The sequence below is a fragment of the Trachemys scripta genome, chromosome 11 (genome assembly GCF_013100865.1).
Source record: "Trachemys scripta elegans isolate TJP31775 chromosome 11, CAS_Tse_1.0, whole genome shotgun sequence".
Classification (NCBI taxonomy): domain Eukaryota; kingdom Metazoa; phylum Chordata; order Testudines; family Emydidae; genus Trachemys; species Trachemys scripta.
In genome coordinates this window covers 19,293,399-19,315,149 of record NC_048308.1, presented here as the reverse complement: position 1 = coordinate 19,315,149, position 21,751 = coordinate 19,293,399, and the positions used below count along the sequence as shown (strand labels likewise).

General features: G+C 38.4%; 1 protein-coding gene across 1 annotated transcript in view; it reads left to right on the top strand.

The window, feature by feature from the left end:
• Positions 1 to 21,751, top strand: part of LRP1B (LDL receptor related protein 1B) — a 1,021,752-nt gene that overhangs the window by 948,918 nt on the left and 51,083 nt on the right. Inside the window, exon 83 of the mRNA XM_034786032.1 lies at positions 10,004 to 10,168. Coding sequence (XP_034641923.1) covers positions 10,004 to 10,168 — 165 coding nt within the window. The remainder of the gene's footprint in view (positions 1 to 10,003; positions 10,169 to 21,751) is intronic.

Here is a 21,751-nt window from a genome sequence, read left to right as displayed (position 1 = left end):
CTTGCAACAGGTCATTTTGTCGTCTTGGATGGGAACTGATGTCATAGCCAAATACACTGTAAAATGTTTGTTTATACTCTGTATGCATTCTTACCTACACTATATACATGAGTCTTGTTACTGTTAAACCAAAATGGACCAAACCACACGTAGGCAACTCTGGAAATCCCAAGGAGTCACCCTGAACAACCACTAAGAACTGTTATCTTCATTGCTCCTCCAGGCATCATACTGTTTGCTCAGTTGACACAATATGTTCCACTTCTGGCTACCTCTCACTCTTAAGTCAGGAGCCAGAAAAGCAGCAACAGAATCACGCTGGGCAGATCCAATAGTCTCAGCTGATCCATTACAATATTTCTAAAAGATAAACATAGAAGGACTTAACATTATATTTAATATTGAAATTTAAGTATTGACAAATTACATTAAAGGAATTGTATTCTTCCTTTGGTGTCTGGGAGTAACCTGCATCTGTAATTTCAGTAATTAACCCAACTTTACTGAACAACTGAGAGAATATACTGAACAACTGAGCTGCTAGGAAAGATATTGTCATAGGACAAAGATTTTAAGTCTATTATAGTTGCATTTCCACAGCATAATCTCTTTGGGCTGTCCACAGCATAATAGTTTTAGATAGATATGGAGAAGTGTCCTATTCACTGAATTTTCACTAACTGGAGACTTTTGAGGGATCAGTTGCTTCAAATAGCTGCCCACACTTGCACTAGCTATAACTTCTTTATAAATTGCTCAGTAACTGTTTCTTTGTACTCTGATTTCAATTTAGGTTCTCTAGTTTTGAATATTTTTTTTGAGTGTTTTCATTTGCCCATTTAAGGTGGCAGCTTAAATTGCATCTGAAATATACAGAACTTAACTAAGGATTCCAGCATGTATATCTATGATATATTTTGATATTGCTAAAATACTCTGAAGTAGATTTTAAAATCTGTTTTTTCATGGCTGAAAAAGTCTTCATCTGGCACTTCTAGTTAGGCTGCTTGGGACTCTGGGCCTTTGTTGTCCTAATCCTGAGAGATGTCCTGACCAGACAAGGCCAGAGAGAAGGACCTAGATGATATTGCCATCAGCTGGCTCCAGATGAATCCCTAATACCCCCTGAGGTGAAACGAGATTGAAGTTTTAACAGCAAGAGCAACAATACCAGCTCCAGGCCATCTCGATAAAATTCTTTACCTCCCCCCCAAAAAAAGAATGGTTATGACTATCTTTGATACCACTTAAGAGACTGTCAAACAAGGTTGTTGTTGTTTTTTTTTCTTTCCAAAACTGTCTCCAGCTAAAAGGAATAACAGCCATTATCTTTCTCTGGCCCAATAAATATTTAGTATTTATTCACAGAAGATCAGTCATTGGGCCAGACAGAGCATGTGAAAATGATTCTGTAGCCCAGCCTGGGAGGTGGGAGACTCCAGTCCCCCTGCTCCAATCACCATTTCTCTAAAGTGAACACCTTCAACAGGAGAGCCTGAGGGACCCCTACATGAGACTATCCATATGTCATTGGTTAGAACATTCCCCTGAAAGGTAGGCCATCTGTGTTCAAATACCTTCTTCCTATCAGGTGGAGGGAGGAATTGAATCTGGGTCTCCCACATCCCAAACCACTGGGCTAAACATTATAATGTGGGAGGCAGCACCACCAGCACAAGCAGAGTTTGAATGGGACCTGATCCAGTAGATGGCTTCTGCACATATCAGATAGGGCCCACACTTGACTTACGCGGCTGAATACCTATCTTCTCCTGGTTCATAATTTGCTCTGGGACTTAGGTGGGAAATAGGTATCCAGACACCTGGGAGTGAGGTAGCAGTATGCATGCTCAAAGATGGAAACGTAGGTGCTGAGGGAACTTTTACCCTGAACACGTGGGCGGCAACCGACTGTAGACCCCTAGAGAGTTCAACAGGATTTCTGTGGATTGCAGTGGAGCCTAAAACTGGGACTTAGGCACCTATATCTGAGACTTAGACTTAGGTGCCTGAGTACTTTGGTGGATCAGGGACCATTAATTTATACAACTGAATAGTTAACCACATGACTGAATTACTTATTACCACCTCTTTGGTGGTGTTCTTAATATATACACTATTAGAAGCTAGGTATACTAACTACATTAAATTGGTATGGTAATTATTTTCAGTGATGTAGTGAACTTTCCAGTTATCTGAATTCATAGTAATTACATGTGTCAAAAGCATAACCACACTGTGATTGCACTGTGATGTTTAACTATAGCATAATTCCAATGACACTACTATCCAGTGTGACTGGTTTATTGTACAGCACATAAATTATTATCAGGTGTAATATTAACATGTGGGAAAGGAGCTAATGAAGTTTCAGTAATTTAATGGACTACCAAAAACACAAGTTCACCATAGTAAAAATGGGCTGGTTATCTACAGCCATCAGGGCACCTAAAGCAGTGTGAATTATTATATTTGTTTCTGGGGAATGAATGTCTCAAGACCTCCTTCTGGCTGAACACACTTTGAGAAGTGCCTGGCTGAGTCTGTATGGTTATTCTAAACAAATGACACTCCCTCATTTTAGCTAATCAGACCTCATTTCTATAAGCTTTTTATGGCTAATGTGAAGTACTCTACTGCTTTGCCTAGAGATTGTGGCTTTGCACAACATGCGTTTGTTTTCATTAATTTCATCCCAGAAATTGTCAAAAAAGATGTCATTACTCAAGCTCTGCCTCATTGGGTTTTGTTTTTTTCATGAAATTCTACATAGCAGTTATTAGCATTGATATGTCATAATAGAAGGATCCATTGATCTATCTGTTTTTTATTTATAAACACTATACAATGAATTCTGAACACTGACTCCTCAATAGATTTGTGTACAAACTAAATGCATATTGCACATTTCTCCTTATTGCTAATTAATTATCCTATAATTGAAAAGCATATATTTGAGACCTTTACAGCTCTTTACAATCAGCTATCTTTTTTAGCTGGTATCTGTTACAATTGATTAGTATTCTGAATGTACCTAATATTTTTGTAACAAAATCAAAAACATTTCATATCCAGTTCTTTCTTATTCTTGGAGAAGTGTTCAGCTGATCTCTCGAGTAGTTAATTACAATTGATGGAGTACAGCTTTGTTTCTAATTTATGTATTGACGAAAGCAGACCTGTTTTTCTGTTTCGGAAGTAAGCTGTAGTTTTCAGATCGATTGAGCATTGCTTCGGTTTCCAACAGAGTGCTGGATTTGCACTAATTATGTTTATTATGTCTAATGTATAGCACAATGAAACTAAAAATGTGCCAGAAAGATGAAAGTTTAAATTTCAATACAGAGATTTGCACTGGAAGAAAGTTGTAGCACTTCCCTCTGAATAAACACTAATAATGAAAATTGTACATGAATTCCATATTCCTAATTTGAACATTTACCAGTTACATTTAAAATATAGTATATTTGTGCTCTCTTGACTGCATGAAAAGTTTCAGGAAAACTGCAAAGATTCAGATCCAAATGTTCAATCTGTGCCATATTTGTGTTTTTCTTTCGTATTTTCAGCTTTTCATGTAGCAAATAGCACAGTGAGCATACTTATAAAGCTACTTCTGTTTTGAAAGATTCTACTGGTTTGAGGCATACTACCTGTATTTTAAAAGGAGAATTTACCACTGGAACTGGTAATATAAGTTCAAGTACTGTCAACAGTTTTTTGTTTGTTTGTTTTTTGCCTCAGTTTGCCACCTTTCCTGGCCTTCTCTTTCAGTTTGGGCTGTAAAATAAAATTCTATTTTTCTCTGAGATCACGCAGAAAATGCATGCTCATAACGTCCCCCTCTCTCTTTAAGATGGCAGAGCAGGCTAACAGGATCTTTTTTAAACCAAAAAGGTTCAATTTGTGAAGTGGATTCAACAGTCTTCAAAGGGAAAGTTGTGCTTGCAGCTTGCAGATAGGCTGTGTCAGAGATCAGGACTAGATGCCAGACAAATGCAGCCCTAGAGAGTACTCCCCCAGAGCAGGAAGGGCTCTTCAGCAGGATAGAAAAGATCACACTGCTTTGGCATAAGGCTATACAACCCTTTAATATATTTTGTCACTTGGCTGGGAAAGTGGCAAACTGCACATTGTTCTCAAGAGTAAGCAAGAGACTAAAATATCCTCCCATTTCCTGAAATGAATTCTCTCCCCCTTGGAGAAAGATGCGGGAGTCCCTCCTCCTCCTCCTCCTCCTCCCCATAATGTAGTTCATTAAGCTTTTACTACAGAGGCTTATCCACCCGTTTGGTGTCTTCCAGCCCAGGGGATGAGCATAGAGCCATATCTTTCCCAAGAGAGGACTGTAGTCCCCAAATCCCCAAAAGCTGAAAACGTCCAAAAAGTATTGTATTACTGCCTCCTCAAATGCTTCATCTATGGGGAAAGGTCGGCTCTTTTACTCTCAGTCAGAGAAAACTGGCAAAGATCAGCACAAGAGATTTTGTGCCTTGAGCTTTCTGAGAAAACATGTCACAAGGTTAATAACTCAAGGAGCATGCAGCCAAATCAAAAGGAAGAACGGAAGAAAAAGTATCCAAGGAAATACTTTTCTTCCAAATTAAAGTCGGAGGAAACTATGTCAGTCCATTTTTTCTCTGAAAAAATAATAAGATCTAACTTGGAAAATCCATGCAGTAACAACAGAATAAATTGCCAGACTGAAATACTATAAAATTACAGGGTCTAGAACCTTTTTCTTCCATTCCTTAATTAAATAGATGATTAATTCTTTGAATAGAACTTCTATATAAAAAGTTCAAGAAACAAGAAAGTCAAGAGCACTCTGAAACATATCCAGCATCCTTCAAAGAAGCCCTGAACAAAATTTGATCTGGTCCAGGTGGTAGTAACCTATGTAACAGTGAAGAACAAAACCATATAGATTTGCATCAGCAGCCTTCAAGGAAAGAGGAGCTTTTTCACTGGACAATGAGACAATGGAAGTCATAATCTTCACAGAAAACCACCTTTCTGAATATCATCAGTGCATATCATACAAACAGAAGGCAAAGTGGTTCAGCATGGAAACAGAAGATCACACTTATAAAAAGAAGATACCTTTGAAGCATCACAATTTGTCTGCCAACAAGTCAAAACACTCTACGCTTCAAGGAAAAATACATCAGAGTCCTGGGAATGGAAAACCTATCTCATCCCTGGCCCAAATATAGAGTTACTTCAACCCTTAATATCAGCATCAAATAAAAAAAGCATAAATCAAGAATACTCTTCATCACTTGAGTGTCTGAGGAGGCCTTTGATTCTCTGTCTGAATGAGAGATGACCTTGGTTCCTCCTTGACAGTGGTTCAGCTGTGCAGGCCTCCTAATCAGGGACTCCTGCACAGCCCAGATTTGAACAGCCTCAACCTCACTCTTGAAAGAAGTATGATCACTGTGTCTGATTATTCTCATTAAATCACTGAGATTCTCTTCATTTACTGATGTTCCAGTACTCTGAAAATCTATATGTCATCTGCAAAAAAAAAAGAAAAGAGAAGACGACGAGGAGGAGAAATCACTATCCAGGATCCAGGAGTTTAAGTTGTTCTACAGATCCTTTAGGATGAGGTCTTGAAGCACTCATCTTTTGGTTTCTGCAGATAGCCAGGTTACCTAAACCACTGTGCAAAATCATTTTATCTGAATAAAAGGTAATAAATTTGGTCATTCGACCCTTTTTTTCTGCTTCTTTTGAACAGTCTCACTTATAGATCCTTATTTTCTATCATTCAAAACTGCTTCTTCGTAACTAGCCTCGCTAAAGCAAATATTAAAAATTGCACTCAGTGGAAGTATCCTACTGTGCTTTCCACAGTTACAGTAGTTGCTATTTCATATGGGGTGTTATGATAAATATGCATGTCTCTACATTTGATAAAAATAATTTGTTAGTTTATTATGAAGACAGTATGTTTTTATTACATTTTTGTTAAGAGGTGGGGTTTTGTAAATGATGTTACATACATTGTTTGTCCTTAGCAATCTTAATTTTGTTGTTGTGTTTTGGAGGTACACATTCTTTGTGTATGTTTGTTTAGGTTTAATAAAGATTGGGTTTATTAAATTTTAAATAATTGGGTTGGACAGGTCACTAAATTATTAAGTTCAAAGGATGAGTGGTGTTGACCAAACTAATAATGGCTCGTGAGCAGATCTGTATTCTGATCCAGCAAAGAATTTAAGCATGTGACTATTCACATACTAAAGCTAAGCTTGAGTTTAAATGCTTTGCTGGATTGGGTCCTCAATGTGCAACTGACATAATATGTACACTCACTACATAGCTAAATTAGCTATGTATCTGTTTGCATCCCAGCTTTTACTTTCAACATTAATAGATATTACAGAATAATTATAGATGACTGTGTCAGAACCAAGCTTAGAACTCAAGACTCTTGACTTCATAGTCCATTCCCATTTGGGAACAATGCCTTCCATCCAAGCTATTAAATCTGTTTGTGCTTTACTTACTTCATTTGAAAAATGTGACTATTAATAATTCTTTGCACTTACAGTACTTTTTTCTTTTGTAGATTTCAGTGCTTTTATTCAAAAGTGAATAGGTTTATTGAAAATCAATTGGACTTGTGCTCCTCTGTCATTGGGTGCTTAAAAAATCCCCCTCTCCTACGCTGATATCTCAATTATCCTAAATACAGAGTACCTTGTGTGTGTGGTACTTTTCTAGAGAGAAAGTTATGGGTCTTCCATCTCCTCGTTTTTCCATAAACTTTCAATGTAATTTTTAGGAATCACATAACTTTTTGTTGCTCTGTTACCCCTCTGGAAATGGATCTGTGTATATTTCCTCCTAATCCAAGGAATTGTTTTGATTGGGAATTGAAGGAGGATAAATTTTATCAGGGTGAGGGGGGGATTTCTTGCATTTTTCGAAAGTAGTCTGATCAAAAGACCTCAATGACAAACATATTCTTTTTTTCCTGATGGCTACACTAAGAGAGAATCATATCAAGTAGAAAGACCATAAATGACATTTTGATTTTTCTAAGGAGAAAACAAGCAGAATTTTATGTGCCTGGGTGTGCAAAAACCCATTACCACTTCATTATGTATTATACTGAAGCCAAAAGAGAGAGAATACTTCTTTTGCTCCCCTTGAGATGACCTTTCCCTATGTTCCACCTTTCTTTCTTTTAGGATCTCAGGGCTTGCTATTTCCCCATTATGTACCAGATTGAGAGAAAGATCATGATAAATAATAGAAAGTGAATGACTTCATAATTTCTTTATTTCAATGTCTCCTGAATTTGACTCACCCACATTTTTACAAACAATTAAGTCTTTGATTTCCGTTCTTTTTAGGGAGTAGTACACGTAGGGTTTTTTTTTTCTTTAAGAAGAGAAAGAAGAGTGGAAGAGATAGGACACAGAGTAATGTATATTTATATCTATATCAATAGTTCACAGTTAGAATAATGTGCAAATAATGGAGTTTTGGGTTTCCTGGCAGTATCATAAACTTGAAAAGCTTGTTTTGGGTCACACTGAAAACACTTTTTTTTTTTTTTTTTTCCAAAAAAGTGAAAGAAAAAAATTCATACCAAATGAAACATCTCGTTCAGTCTGAAGTGCAACTTGTTTTTAGACTCTGAGCATTTATAATGTTTAATTTTTAAAATAAAATTAAAGGAAATTTCAAAATAAAAAGTCAGTTTGAATTGAAAAATTTAAATATCTTATTATTTTTAGTTTTTTCCAACTGAAACAGTTTGGCAAAATCTGCACAAATTCCTGAAATGTTTCAGTGTCACCATATTTGCATTTTTCACCAAAAAAAGCTTCCAGAGTTTGGAATCCTTGCATAAGCAGGTCGATTCTTACTCTGTGCTCCAAATAGTAAAACATTAATTATGTTCCTAATTTATCAGCATCAAGTGATTTGTCTTTTGTCATTAATTTAAATAATAGATTGTAAACCTTAGCATAAACTTTCTTCTGAGCTTCTCTATTCCAAGTTCCCCCCTCCCACCTAACATGATCCCTCTGTTCATGCCTTCATTTCCTACCACCTCAGAAACTGATTGCAGTTGTTAGGATTCACCTGATCTGAGTCAGGAAATAATTTTGCATCTTAACATAGGTTTCTAGCCTCTAACATCAAAACTACTTATTTTAAAAGTCCTACATTCCTACATGGGGTTGTTGAACTTTGCCACTCTGTTACATCTTGAAACCCTACTTTTAATATTTCTAAATTAGTAAAATCCAAAATTATTGTTGTAGCTTTGCTGATTAATAATTATTTCATATAAAAATTATATTAACATTCTTGAACTAACTTATTTTATAAAGAAAATAAATTGATAAAGAATATTTAATTATGCTTTTATAATACAAAATATTGGATTTTTATATTTTTGTGTGTTTCTATGGGGACCCATTCATTCCAGCATCATAGAATTATTTTTATAATTGCTCTATTTCTAGTGGCATCAGCTATAACCAAAATAAAGGAAAATATTTTCTTTTTCTCTATTTTTTCAAAAGACACAATTGTTCAATTTCTCCCCTTAATTATTATAGGTGTGCAAACCAGTGAGGTTGCAAAAGTTTAACCAAGTTCTATATTTGACCCAATAAATTAGAGCTATTTTTGTGGAAATGTTCATGCATGTGAATCTCAGTATGAACAAAGAAATACACTTTGAACTGTATAAAAGGATATATCAAAGGATGTCGATCTTAATCCATTCAGATCATCCAATCCTAGAGTAATCTAGAAGAAACAGAAACCTTTGTTATATATTGTTTTAGCTCCAAAATGCTAATCTTGGGAAACATCTATATTTCTGGTGGACATAATACTGAATTCTTCCTGGAGCTTTGTGACATCCTTTTTTTTAAAATGGACACTTCTGCAATTGTAGACCAAGAATAGAAGGCAGGAATAGACAGACATTTTAATCAGTCCAGCTTCATGTGATCCATTTTGTAAGCAATAGAAAGATAGGCCAAACTGGATTTGAAAGCTGTGTGGATATTTAAGCAACCTAACGATTATAATTATTTGAACTTTTCAGCATTGTATACATGATATTCTACAATTGATTTCTTCTTGATGTCGTTGAATGTTTTGTGCATTGAAACTGACATAAATATATTAATTTCTTGCTATGTTCTGGCACCACTATAATGGAAGACAGTAGGTTTATGCCTGAGCTGAATTTGGCTTCAAGAATATTATTATTTATGTTACAGTAGTGCCTAGGGCCTAGTGAGAATGGGCTACAGACTGTACAAACAGAGAAGTAGGCAGGCCCTTCCCCCCAAAAGGTTACAATTTAAATAGACAAGACAAAGAGTAAGGGAAATGAATATACATATGAAGAGACTGATGTTTGCAAATGTAAAGTGATTGTCTCTAAACATGTTAGTTCTGCATGTTGGAGGTGTGGGGGGGGCGACTGTGAGAAAGGATGGAATAGGATAGGGGCAATAAATTATTTTATTGTTAAGGTCCACATTTCTTGTTAAATGTATAGTCAAAGTCCAGATTCCAGAGAAAATAACACTAAAATAATAATAATATAATTAATAATAAGTAAATAAAAAGATTTTATGGCCCTTTCAAAAGTGTGTGGTGGTCCATATTTGGCCCGCAGTCTGCCTATTGACTACCCTGGCTAGACGGTTGATTGGTTTGTTTTTAAGTCCTGTGGGTGGGGGTGAGTTAGGCAGCTATTAGCTGAACAAAAAGACAAAGGCAGAGAGGACACAGAAGGGAAAGAGTTAAGAGGAATAGGGGAAGAGGGTGCATGAGGGCAAGACAGATGAGATAGGAAAGTATAGTTTTCCCAAGTCCCCCAGATGGAAACTAAATTCTGATTCTGTAGCCCTTACAGTGGAAGAAGTATTCAAATGAGTAATCATTTTCTCTGATTATTTGAAATAGAATTTTTGAAAAGCCCAGTAACCTTTGTGAATTTTTACTACAGAGGATACATGTAAACTGACTTGTGAAAATGGAGGAAGATGCATTATGAATGAGAAGGGTGATTTAAGGTGTCACTGTTGGCCAAGCTATTCTGGAGAAAGATGTGAAACCAACCACTGTTACAATTACTGTCAAAATGGAGGAACGTGTGTAGCCTCTGCTCTTGGTAAATATTTGCATGCAGCTTCTATACTTTTATCTTGACTGAAATGTTTGGATTTATTCTACACATTTACACAACCCCCCACCCCTTTTCCTTGAACTATTTGTTATAATCTTTATGGATTTTAAAATTTCTGTCCACACATAAAGCCTCTCCTCCGCAACTTGATTTTGAAAGCCTACTACAAATCTCTTACATTATATAAACCCCGTCTGTCTTGTTAGGATAATGCCATAATAGGGTCTTTTAATTGGAGATAGGGCTTTTTCCATGATTGCTGCTTTCTCCTGCTGCTCTCATCAGAGTGCTGGGCACTTGATGACCACCCTGCTTTCCACAAGATGGGGCTTTTCCTCTACCCCATAGCAGATCATCATTATACTGACCTCTACATTCTTTTACACCTATGCTTCTCTAGGCAATAGGAATGAAAACACGTCCCTTTATTAAATGTGAAACAAACATTTGAGACAATATCCAAAGCCTGCAGCTTTGGTACAGGTAACCTGCTGTTTGTATAACATGCTGGGCAGGATGGTAAGGAGTTGTGCATTTAAGCCGCAAGTCTTTCTCCTTCTGACCCCAGGGCAAGATTGGCTCTTCTGCAGCTGTAAGTCTAAACTCCTCCTCGCTTAATCATAGCTCATCACCATGTGTGGCATGTGTCCATGATATAACTTCTAAATATTTGAAAAAGGTGACACTTCATTTTGGGTTCATTTAACATATTTATTTGTGTGTGTGTGTGTGTGTGTGTGTGTGTGTGTGTGTGTGTGTGTGTGTTTACTGCAGCTAATTCTAAAAATTCTCTAGTTTCCTAGCCACCTTGGGCTTGCTGGATTTGTCCCCTTCTTTCTTTTTCACCACTCCCATATCTGCCACTCAATTTTCATGGACAGACAAGTGAATACATCCACATAGTCTTCTTTCCAAACATTTTCCTTAACAGACTTTGACCAGTGGGTACCAATCTGTTCCTGCAAAGTGTCTCCTAGCATCTCAGTTTTGAAAAGCACCTTCGTCCCGTGTGGTTTTCCCTGTAGAGAGAGATGGATGGAATGCCTGATATCTGTTGGGTATGGGGCATAACCCCTCTTTTTCTGATGAAACCTCTGTTAGCTTGAGTGCACTGTCCTCTGCTGTTGGAGGTGTTTCCTCACTCCCTGGCACCCTTTTTTTGGCCATCTGCCACCCTAGCTTATGGGCAGGCTTCTAGATTCCGTATCCACCTTATTCCTTCACCCATAGTAGCCCTCCTCCTGAGAAGGAATACACGAGACAGGGAAGTTCCCCAACATTTTAGCAATGGAAAGGTGGTAGTTATCAGCCAATTCCTCCTATATGTTTGTGGGGAGCACATCTACAGCTACCCCAGTGTCGTGTCTGATGCCTGCTGATTGCCTCCTGTGTCCTGCTTAGGGGCTTAGCTCATCCCCAGCTGCTGTGTCCCATCTCCTACCTTTTGCTTGAAGGGTAGCCTCTGCTGTTACTACCGTCACTGCTTCCTGGCCTCTGACTCTCGGCTGGGGACCAGGATGGGGGAGTAAATAGACTCTGCTCTGTTTACTGCTTCTGCCCTGCCTCTCCTCGGGCCAGGGGGGTGGACTTGGCTGTAGCTGCAGTGCTGCCAGAAACAATCCTGTAGTCTCTTCTACCAGGCATTTCTGCAGTTTGCTTAGATTCTCCCTCCCGCCCTCAGGGGCTTGAAATTGAGAATTAATGAGACCCAGTCAGCTCCCCTAATCCTCCCTCCCTCTCAATGAGAGGCAGAGGAGGCACACTTCCACATACAATTTGAGTTGCAAGGCGGTGCTGAGGTTGAGAAATAAGCTCTTTCCTCTCCCCCACATGGAAATTGGCCTTTCCTCTACTGGACCGGACTATACTGCTGTCCCTGCCCCTCCCAAGATGGGGAAAAGCAGAGGGAATTCAAATACACTTGCAGCTAATTCAGTTTACAGTAAATGTAAGGTGTGTCATATTACAGTTAAAAAACAAAGCAGCATCTCTGCTGAGTTTTAATGGTCAGGTTTCAGAGTGGTAGCCATGTTAGTCTGTATCAGACCGACATCAGGAATTATAACATTCAAAAATCAGTAGGAGAACACTTCAGTTTCCCTGGACACTCAATAACAGATTTAAAAGTGGGAATTCTTCAACAACAACAGAATTCAAAAACAGACTCCAACAAGAAACTGCAGTACTGGAATTAATTTGCAAACTGCACACCATCAAATTAGGCCTGAATAAAGACTGGGAGTGGATGGGTCACTACAAAAACTAATTTCCCCCTGCTGACACTCACACCTCCTTGTTAACTGTTTGAAATAGGCCACCTTGTTTACATTGGCCTCATTAGCACTACAAAAGTGATTTCCAGTCCTTCTTGTCAACTGTTGAGAATAGCCCACTTCTACCTTAATTGAATTGGCTCGTTAGCACTGACCCCCAACTTGGTAAGGAAACTCCCATCTTTTCATATGTTGTGTATTTATACCTCCCTAATGTATGTTCCACTCCATACATCTGATGAAGTGGGTTTTAGCCCATGAAAGCTTATGCCCAGATAAATTTGTTAGTCTCTAAGGTCCTCTAAGGAGCCACAAGGACTCCTCTTTGTTCTAATTGTCACACGCCCTCTTTTACAAACTACATTCCCTAGTTAGACTATCAACAGTAGCTCAGCATGGTAATATAACTCTTACCCATAATTAAGATATATTGTCATGTTATGATATATCAGGATGTGATTAAGGACATACTGTAGTACTCTAATGTGTGTTAGTTTACACTATATGTGTCCTTTAAGATTTAAAATAAATAAATAAATAAATATATATATATATATATATATATATATATTTGTGAATACTTCTAACTGCAATAGTTTTTCCTTAGGTAGTATCTACAGTGGCTTTGAATAGATTCACCATTACACTGCTCAATAAAGTGGTTTCAAAGTGGGCAGAAATGGAACTTACATGCATTTTAAATCACCTTTACATTTCCAGACAGGTGTAAATAGGTCTTAGCATAATGGAGAATCAGGGCCTAAAAATCTATTTCAGACTCAAAATAGTTTCAGCATTATTGGAGTTGGGCTCAGATAGTAACCCAAATGTATCCTAAATAAATAAATACAAATTCCTCATTGATATTCTATAAACAAAATGAGTCCGGATAAAGAAATGCTTTTCCAATGTGTGCATATAAATTCTGTTCTCTTTTACCACCAAATTAATAATAATAATTTGATAACCGATTAAGTCAATTGCAGAGCGTTATTCATTTTTTAAAAACATTGTGTTAAATTTTTGTTGAGTATTATATGTTGTAGAACCTCATCTGCACACAAATGTTAATTTGTTAAACAAATCCCACTGGCAGTTCATGGATTTATTCATTGTTGGTTTACTTACAGTTAAGCCTTTTGGCAAATTCCTATGTGGACGTTATGTAACTAGAGTTGGGGCAGCTTTAATTAAAATTTATAAGTTTATGACAGTTGTATTGAACTACAATAATTGAACAAAGAAAATGTCATCAGTTAATTAAAAGCACACATCTGAAAGATCTAATTAAAAGTTTGGATAATAGTAATGAATGTTTTCCAGCAAACCAAATTAACAGGAATTTTTTAAAAAATAATTAATATTAACAGTAAAAGTCTAAAAAAAATACAATTGCTTTTCTCTTACAGAATAAAAGTACAAAATAAAATAATAGAGCAATAAGTGAGTTTATCGAAAACATTAACAAGGTTTAGGAAGATCACAAAATTAGATAAACCTGTATGCCTAGTATATTTGCAGGAAATAGAATTCTTGATTAGAGTAATTTGAAATAAGCAGAAAATCAAATTGGCTGTTCCTTGGCACAGGTAAAAGAACAGTTGATGAAGTATTTTATGCCGCTTTAAAAACCTTGTAAATATCAGTCTTAATAGACTCAGAATTGCAGTTTAATCTGCCTTTTTTTTTTTTTAACCAATGTATGGAGCTTCTCCTTGATGGAGACTTATAAGATGTCAGGCCAGATTTTTGGCCCACGCTGAACAACTCATTTGTACTCCTCACTTGTCACAAAGGGACCAGAACCTTCCTTACACAGAGAAGTTGGGGGTTATTAAAAATGGGATAATGCCCAACTGGCATTGAAGTAATGTAGCTACCTCAAAATCATTACCTCTGTCCACCATCAGTTGGGGAATGCTGGGGGTGAGATGGAGCACAGCTAGAGTTCAAGATGCTCTGTTGATCCATAGCTAGCACAATGGTTCTTAAGGAGCCACTGCAAACAGCATTGTTGAGAACAATCCCAAGCCTGCTCTAATTTACCCTATGGGCCAAACTAGCCCCTGTCTGCCCCCAATATTGAGAGAGTGCATACCTTGGTTCTACCAAAGGATCAAGCCCTATATTTCAAATAAGTAACTGTGTATACTAAAAATTCTCCCAATAAAACCTCCATACCCTGATGGGTCTTCAGTCTCATGAATGTGAATTATCGTGTGGACATAAACTATAGATGTCAAGACAAGCTATCCTTTAACGTACTATCTTTGAACTCCTTATATTAGACTGCACTCTGTTCTGTAAGAATGGTATCAAATGGAATAGAAAAATGAAAGAGAGTGTACATATGCCTATACACGAAGTGAATACAGTAAAACCTGCCAAGAGCAACCACTCATGGGAGTTAGCAAAAGTGGTCACTTGCAAGAGATGGCACACAAGAGAGCGGTGGTGTTCCCTGGCTTCTGCAAGTCGTCTCTTATGACAGGTGGTCTCTCTAAGGGAGGTTTGTTGTATTTAAATTCCTGGTCCTGAGTCTACTATTGCCAGAGTGAACAAAGATGTAATTTCTGATAATTTAGACATTCAACTAGATGATTTGAAATTTAAGGAAACAGAGTTTAGTTTAAAAAAAAATTAGAATGCATATAAAAATTCTCACAATTTCTCTCTGTAATGAAAATGAAATAATTCTATCGACTGTTTACTTCACCTAATACACAAAGCAGTATCTTCAGTCTTTCCTTCCAAGAGACTGTATTTCCTTCCAAGAGACATAACATACAAACTATTTCTCAGTTATGTATTCAGATTGTTGACATACCTCGAGCCAATGTCCACAGGTGAATGTCCACATTTAGACAAGTCCTTATTCTTAACTCTTCTCATATATAATTCATATTTTGAATTTAAGATGATGGCTAGATTGAGAAAAGACAATCTCATGGACACTAAAGGGAGAAAGTGCTGACATATTTATTTTTGCAGATGAACAGGACAGTTTATTTGCTACCATATAGCAGTCTAAACCTTTAGAGGAGGAGCAAGACACGAGAAGTCATTCTTCCGCTCTACTCTGCGCTGGGTAGGCCTCAGCTGGAGTATTGTGTCCAGTTCTGGGCACCGCATTTCAAGAAAGATGTGGAGAAATTGGAGAAGGTCAAGAGAAGAGCATCAAGAATGATTAAAGGTCTAGAGAACATGACCTATGAAGGAAGGCTGAAAGAATTGGGTTTGTTTAGTTTGGAAAAAAAGAAGACTGAGAGGGGACATGATAGCAGTTTTCAGGTATCTAAAAGGGTGTCATAAGGAGGTGGGAGAAAACTTGTTCATCTTAGCCTCTAAGGATAGAACAAGAAGCAATGGGCTTAAACTGCAGCAAAGGAGGTTTAGGTTGGACATTAGGAAAAAGTTCCTAACTGTCAGGGTGGTTAAACATTGGAATAAACTGCCTAGGGAGGTTGTGGAATCTCCATCTTTGGAGATATCTAAGAGTAGGTTAGATAAATGTCTATCAGGGATGGTCTAGACAGTATTTGGTCCTGCCATGAGAGCAGGGGACTGGACTCGATGACCTCTTGAGGTCCCTTCCAGTCCTAGAGTCTATGAATCTAAAATCCTCTATGTAATCTGATCATAACACAGACACCACTTACTGGGCTAGCTATTCTTTCTGAGAAACATTTTATATGAGTCCCACACACTTCCCATTCTCAAGTGATTTGTTCACAAGATAACTACATGTGCCTCTGCATCCGAAGAAGTGGGTATTCACCCGCGAAAGCTCATGCTCCTATACGTCTGTTAGTCTATAAAGGTGCCACAGGACTCTTTGCTGCATGTGCCTCTGGTGTCACATCTGCTTTACCTACCCTCAAATTTTTTTTGTAAAATCAAAACAAGATATACTCTAATTGACTTACTAAAATGCTGTACAAAACATTTGCAAAAATGCATAACTGGAATATATTTTCTCTGCTTGTTCCCCATTCCATCAGTTTTCAAGTGTTGAAGATACTGTGAGACTCAATCGTCATTCATATTTATTTTTCCATTTTTTACAAGATAGTCTGAGCTCAAGGACTAGCAACTTCCAACTATATTAAGCAGAATATAAATTTTCAGTTTTTAAGAATATATAAATCCATTGTTGGTTCTTTATTTTAAGTTATTTTTATTTGTTTATATTTACAAGCATTTAATATGCATAGCATCTGGGCACAATTTACATTATTTAGATCAGGATCAAACAAAATTCACCTCAAAATAGGGAATATGTACTTTATGAACCCCCATATTAATTGAACCATCTACCCTGAAAGAAGCAGAGACAGCAAATACCAGAGAAGAGACTAAACACCAATAAATTTAGAAACATTGCAGTTAGTAGAAATCTTTCATCACACTCTAAAAGTGACCAAGGTGGAGACAGACATAGTTGCAGCAAGAGTCAGCTTTCACTAACCTTCACCTACTTAAAGAGACGGCATTCTCCAGTGTAGAGCTCATCCAACTGGAGCATGTGCTGAAAATGTGGTGTGTCAAAAGTTGTTGCCTTCTTGCTGCTTTTACAGGCACTTAATTTTGGAGAACACAGTGTAGACATTTAATTACAGGAACTTCCACAAGGGGCTAATTAATTGATGGAGATCCTGGAGGTGTGGCCAACATATGAGGGATAGGTAGGGGAAGAGAAAGACAATGTTGCCATACAGCAAGTGCTGTAGAATATGCTAATTGAGGAACAGAAAAACGGGATGAAAGAAAGAGCAAAAAGGATATAGTGTCAATGTATTTTATTTTACCTTTAGAACACAAGTTGACACAAGATTGTTGTATGATTATGATTCCCACCTTGAGATGGTTGGATGTACATAAGGCAATCTTATAAAAATGTTCTCCATGCTATTATCTGATATCTCTGTTAATAATATCTGATTCTTATATAGCATTTTTCATCAGTAGATCTCAAAGCATTTTTAAAGGATACCACTATTATCATCATCCCTATTTTACAACTGGGGCACAGAAAAATTATGTAATTTACTCCAACTCACACCACAGACCAGTGGCTGAACAGAACCCAGGTTTCCTGAATATCAGGACACTGGTCAGTCAACTAGACCACAGTATCTCACTACTGTAGGGTAGTATGATGTGGTAACTGTTATCAGTCATTGTATGGGTTTTAATAAAACAATCTGAGAAGTATTTTAAAATTCAAAGATAGAAGATGCTTTATAAGAGCTAAGCATTATTTTTAAAAAAATATTATTTTGGATGATAACTCTCTGCATATTAATGGAAAATGAACTGCTGGCATTTCTAGCTGACACATTAAATTAAATGACAAAAATAAGTTTTAGGATAAAATGAAAGAAATCTTCACATAACTTTCAAAAACGGGCCTATTTGTAAGCCTACTGTTGCACAGAAGAGAATAAAATTCTCCCATGAACAGGCAAAATACACTTTCCCCATCACTTTTTAAAAAGATGAAAGAGCTTGACAAGAAAACAGAGGCTTCAAACTTTTAGATCTTATTCTGTCATTATTATTTTTTTAATACTCTTATGTAGCAGACAACAATGATTTAACTCAAAACTGTCTGAAACCACTTAACCCAGTGGCAAGAATCCAAATACAAAATATACAAGAGTACAACTCTGAGTCATTTGCCAAAAAAAAAAAAAAAAACATTGCACGTCAGCATCTGAATTCAATATCGTTGATTTGGTGCTTCGAGAACAAGAGACATATTTTGATGCTTAAGTAGGTTACTGCATATTCAACCAAGTTTGAGCTACTTTAAATTGATGGTTTCATTCCTACAGAACAAGTTATAGGAAGAGATTGGCTGACTGAGCACTAATCTCATGGGAGCAAACATTTCAACTTAGCATTCATTAAAACAACAAAAGAGAATATTGAAAAGGGAATAGGAAAGAAGTGAAGGGAAGAATGTGGAGGAGGAGGAGAAGCGGTAATAGGAGAGGAGAGAAGAGAGGAGAAGAAAAATATAAACAAGGCATAGTCCCATCTGTCAGAGAGGAGAATTTGACCACTTTTCTTTCATCAAAGAACTTTCTATGAGGCACTGAGAAACTATAATGACAGGTATGATATAAAAATGTGCATAGATAGGAAGAAAAATCAGAGATTCAGTCATTATTGTGTTTAATTTAATGAAGTTGTAGGACACTGACCAAAAGATATTGGTGAAACTATGAAAGGTCATATAGAGAAGTGGATATGAGAGTTGTGAATAATATAGTGGTAATAAGTGGCAGTAGAAGAGTGGATGAGGTCACCCAGGGGTGAGTGTGAAAAGTGGGGACCTAGGCCAGACGACTGAGGAACACAAAAAGAGAGAGGGAAGGTGAAGGAAAGATCTACTGAAGGTTATGCTGAAGGAGTAAACAGCAAGGTAGAAGAGAACCAGGTAAGGACACAGTCACAAATCCCAAGAAAGAAAGACAGATGAAGAAGCGGTTGATGGTGTAGCAGAATTAATATGGAGAAGAGGACGAGTGATTCCCAGTGCAGGTGGACAGGCTTATGCTCACTCAACTCAAGTTAGCGTGTGAAAATTAGAAGTGTGGATGTTATGGGGCTAGTGGCAGATAGGGCTAGTCACCCAAGTCCAAACCCGCCTGAACCCCTGGATCCAAGGTTGGCCAGCGAGCCTGAGCCACCTCCAGTGCTGCAGTGTCCACACTGCTTTTTTATAGCATGCTTGCTCCAGGTGAGCTAGCATGAGTCTGTCTACTCTAGGCTGGGAATCACACCTCCCAGTTGCAGACATATCTTGAAACTCTTTATAGAGGTCATTTACTGGCTGTTGTCAGAACAGTTTCAGTGGAACAGGGATAGAAAAAGGAGAGCATTGTAAGAGAAGAATTCTAGGCACTGGGAAGAGACTGACCATTCAAGGAGCTTTAGAGATAAAGAGGAGGACAGAAATGGGGTGATCAAAAGACAATTGTGGTTGAGTGAAGATTTCTTTAGGATATGGTAAACAGTATGAAACTGATGTAGAGGGAAAGGCCAGGGGAGAAAGAGTGATTCATAAGGAAAGGAATGAGGAGGGGAGATTAGAAGGAGTGAAAGGGTAGGGCAGAATTGGCAAGTCAAGGCAATTGATGTGGACTGAAGTTTAGAGACTTCAGAGTAGAATATAGATTTAAAAAAGGAGAAGGAGCAGATGGTAAACTCCTGTTGGATCCAGACAGTTCTTTGAGTAGGGTCCCTTCAGGTGTGCATGCACCCTTGATTGGAGATTTTTAGTAGCAGTACCTGTTTGGTCCATGCATGTGCTCTATACACATCCTCGTGCCCTGTACTGAGGATATGCAGAGCTACGTGGGTGAACTGCCCTCAGTTCCTTCTCAACAGTCTTTGGCCTAAGATGGAGTGTTAAGCATGCTTGCTTTGCTTAGATAAAGTTAATTATCATTAGCTTTTGTGTTTCTTAGCTTAGTTTAATTCATTGTACACCTCTACCCCGATATAACACTGTCCTTGGGAGCCAAAAAATCTTACTGCATTATATTCGAATTCGTGTTATATCAGGTCGCATTATATCGGGGTAGAGGTGTATTTAGTTTGGGGGCCTTTGGTTTTGTTTTGTTTCCCCCTCTTTTTTGTTTCCTCTCCTGGGCATTAATGCTTCTGGGGTGTGCTGGGATCCCCAGGCTTTAAATGATGTCTTTCCTATTAGGAAGCTATCGTGGTCAGTAACAGCTACTCTCAGTGCCTCCATTGTGAGGGAAACACCCACACATCGGCCAAGTGTACAATCTGCTCCTCCTTCAAAAGCAGATCTCATAAAAATAGAGAAATAAAATGTAAATTGTTAATGATGAAGCTAGCCCTAAGACTGGCCTCCAATCCAGGCTCCAAGAACTCTCTTGCACACCAATGCCCAACCTCAATTAGTGCCCCATCTGCTTCTAGATCATGGTCACCAAAAGCCATGTAGCATGACTCCCTCTGGGCCTCGGTCACCAAAACCTTGAGGGACACAGTACCTACATCTCAATCCACAGTACCAAGAGCCTCTCACAGTAAGACTCTGGGTGCTGACAAGAAGAGCAGGAATGTTAGCTCTCCTTCTCAGGCATCTGAGTCACCAATCAAAAAGAATGTTCCAGAGACTCAGGTCACAAAGGGAGTACTATTGAAGGTCCAGTTGGTTCCAGTACCTCAAGGGTTATCTAAGACTTCCTCTAAAAGCCACTCTGCTACTAAACTGGATTTGGTACCAAAGATTTCTTTAGCATCAGGTGGCCATGTCCATTCTAATAGACATTACACTTCAAAGAAGTCCACACCATCAGACTATGTTGTACCTTCAGTATCTATACCAGTGTCCCAGACCGCTATATCATTACCATCTGAGTCCGAGTCTAGATGCACATGTTCAAACCATTCAGTGTCTGATGCACCAATGCATTCTAGACAGTCCACATCTTGGTATCAACATTGGTCTCCACAGGATCTTGCTCAACTCACCCTCATGTACCCTCAGTACCATAGGAATTCAGATATTTAAGGGATCTTTTTGTTTCAGGTGAGCCACAGTCTCTATTACTTCCCAGTACCATACATTTATCTGCCCCAAAATCTTCTGGGTCACCTGTGAATGAGGCTTTGCTAGAGTCTGCTGAAACTATCTGACACACTTCAGCTACAACACCCCCTACTTGTAAATGTGCTAACAAAAATATTGTGTTCCAGCCAAAGACTTGGAATTTTATATTCATAACTTTCACTGAATTGCTTGGTGGTAGAAGCGGTTAATGAGCATGGTAGTAAATTCCATACAGGGCCAGCTCTGGCTTTTTGGCTGCCCCAAGCAAAAAAAAAAAAAAAAAACCTGCGGCGCGGCCGGAGCGCGGGTGCAGGGGGACCGGCTGGGGGTGGGGGTAGGTGGAGGGAGCGGGCAGGAGAGAGAGAGAAGGGGGTGGACAGGGCTACAGCAGGGGCAATGCCACGCGGCCCCTCCCGCTGCGTCGCCGCCTGCCATGAGGGCTCCCCTCTGGTCAGCGGGTAGGGAAGGAAGAGGACTGCCCTGCAGGGAACTCTGGTTCTCTGCGCCGCCACCCCCTACAGGGCGGCCGGAGCGGAACAAGAACAAAAAAAAAAAAAGCAGCCGTGCCGCCCTAGGATTGGGCAGAATGCCGCCTCGAACAATCTGCCGCTCCAAGCACCAGCTTGCTCAGCTGGTGCCTGGAGCCGGCCCTGATTCCATATTCAACCTACCCCTTATAGCAAAGACAAGAAGCAACTT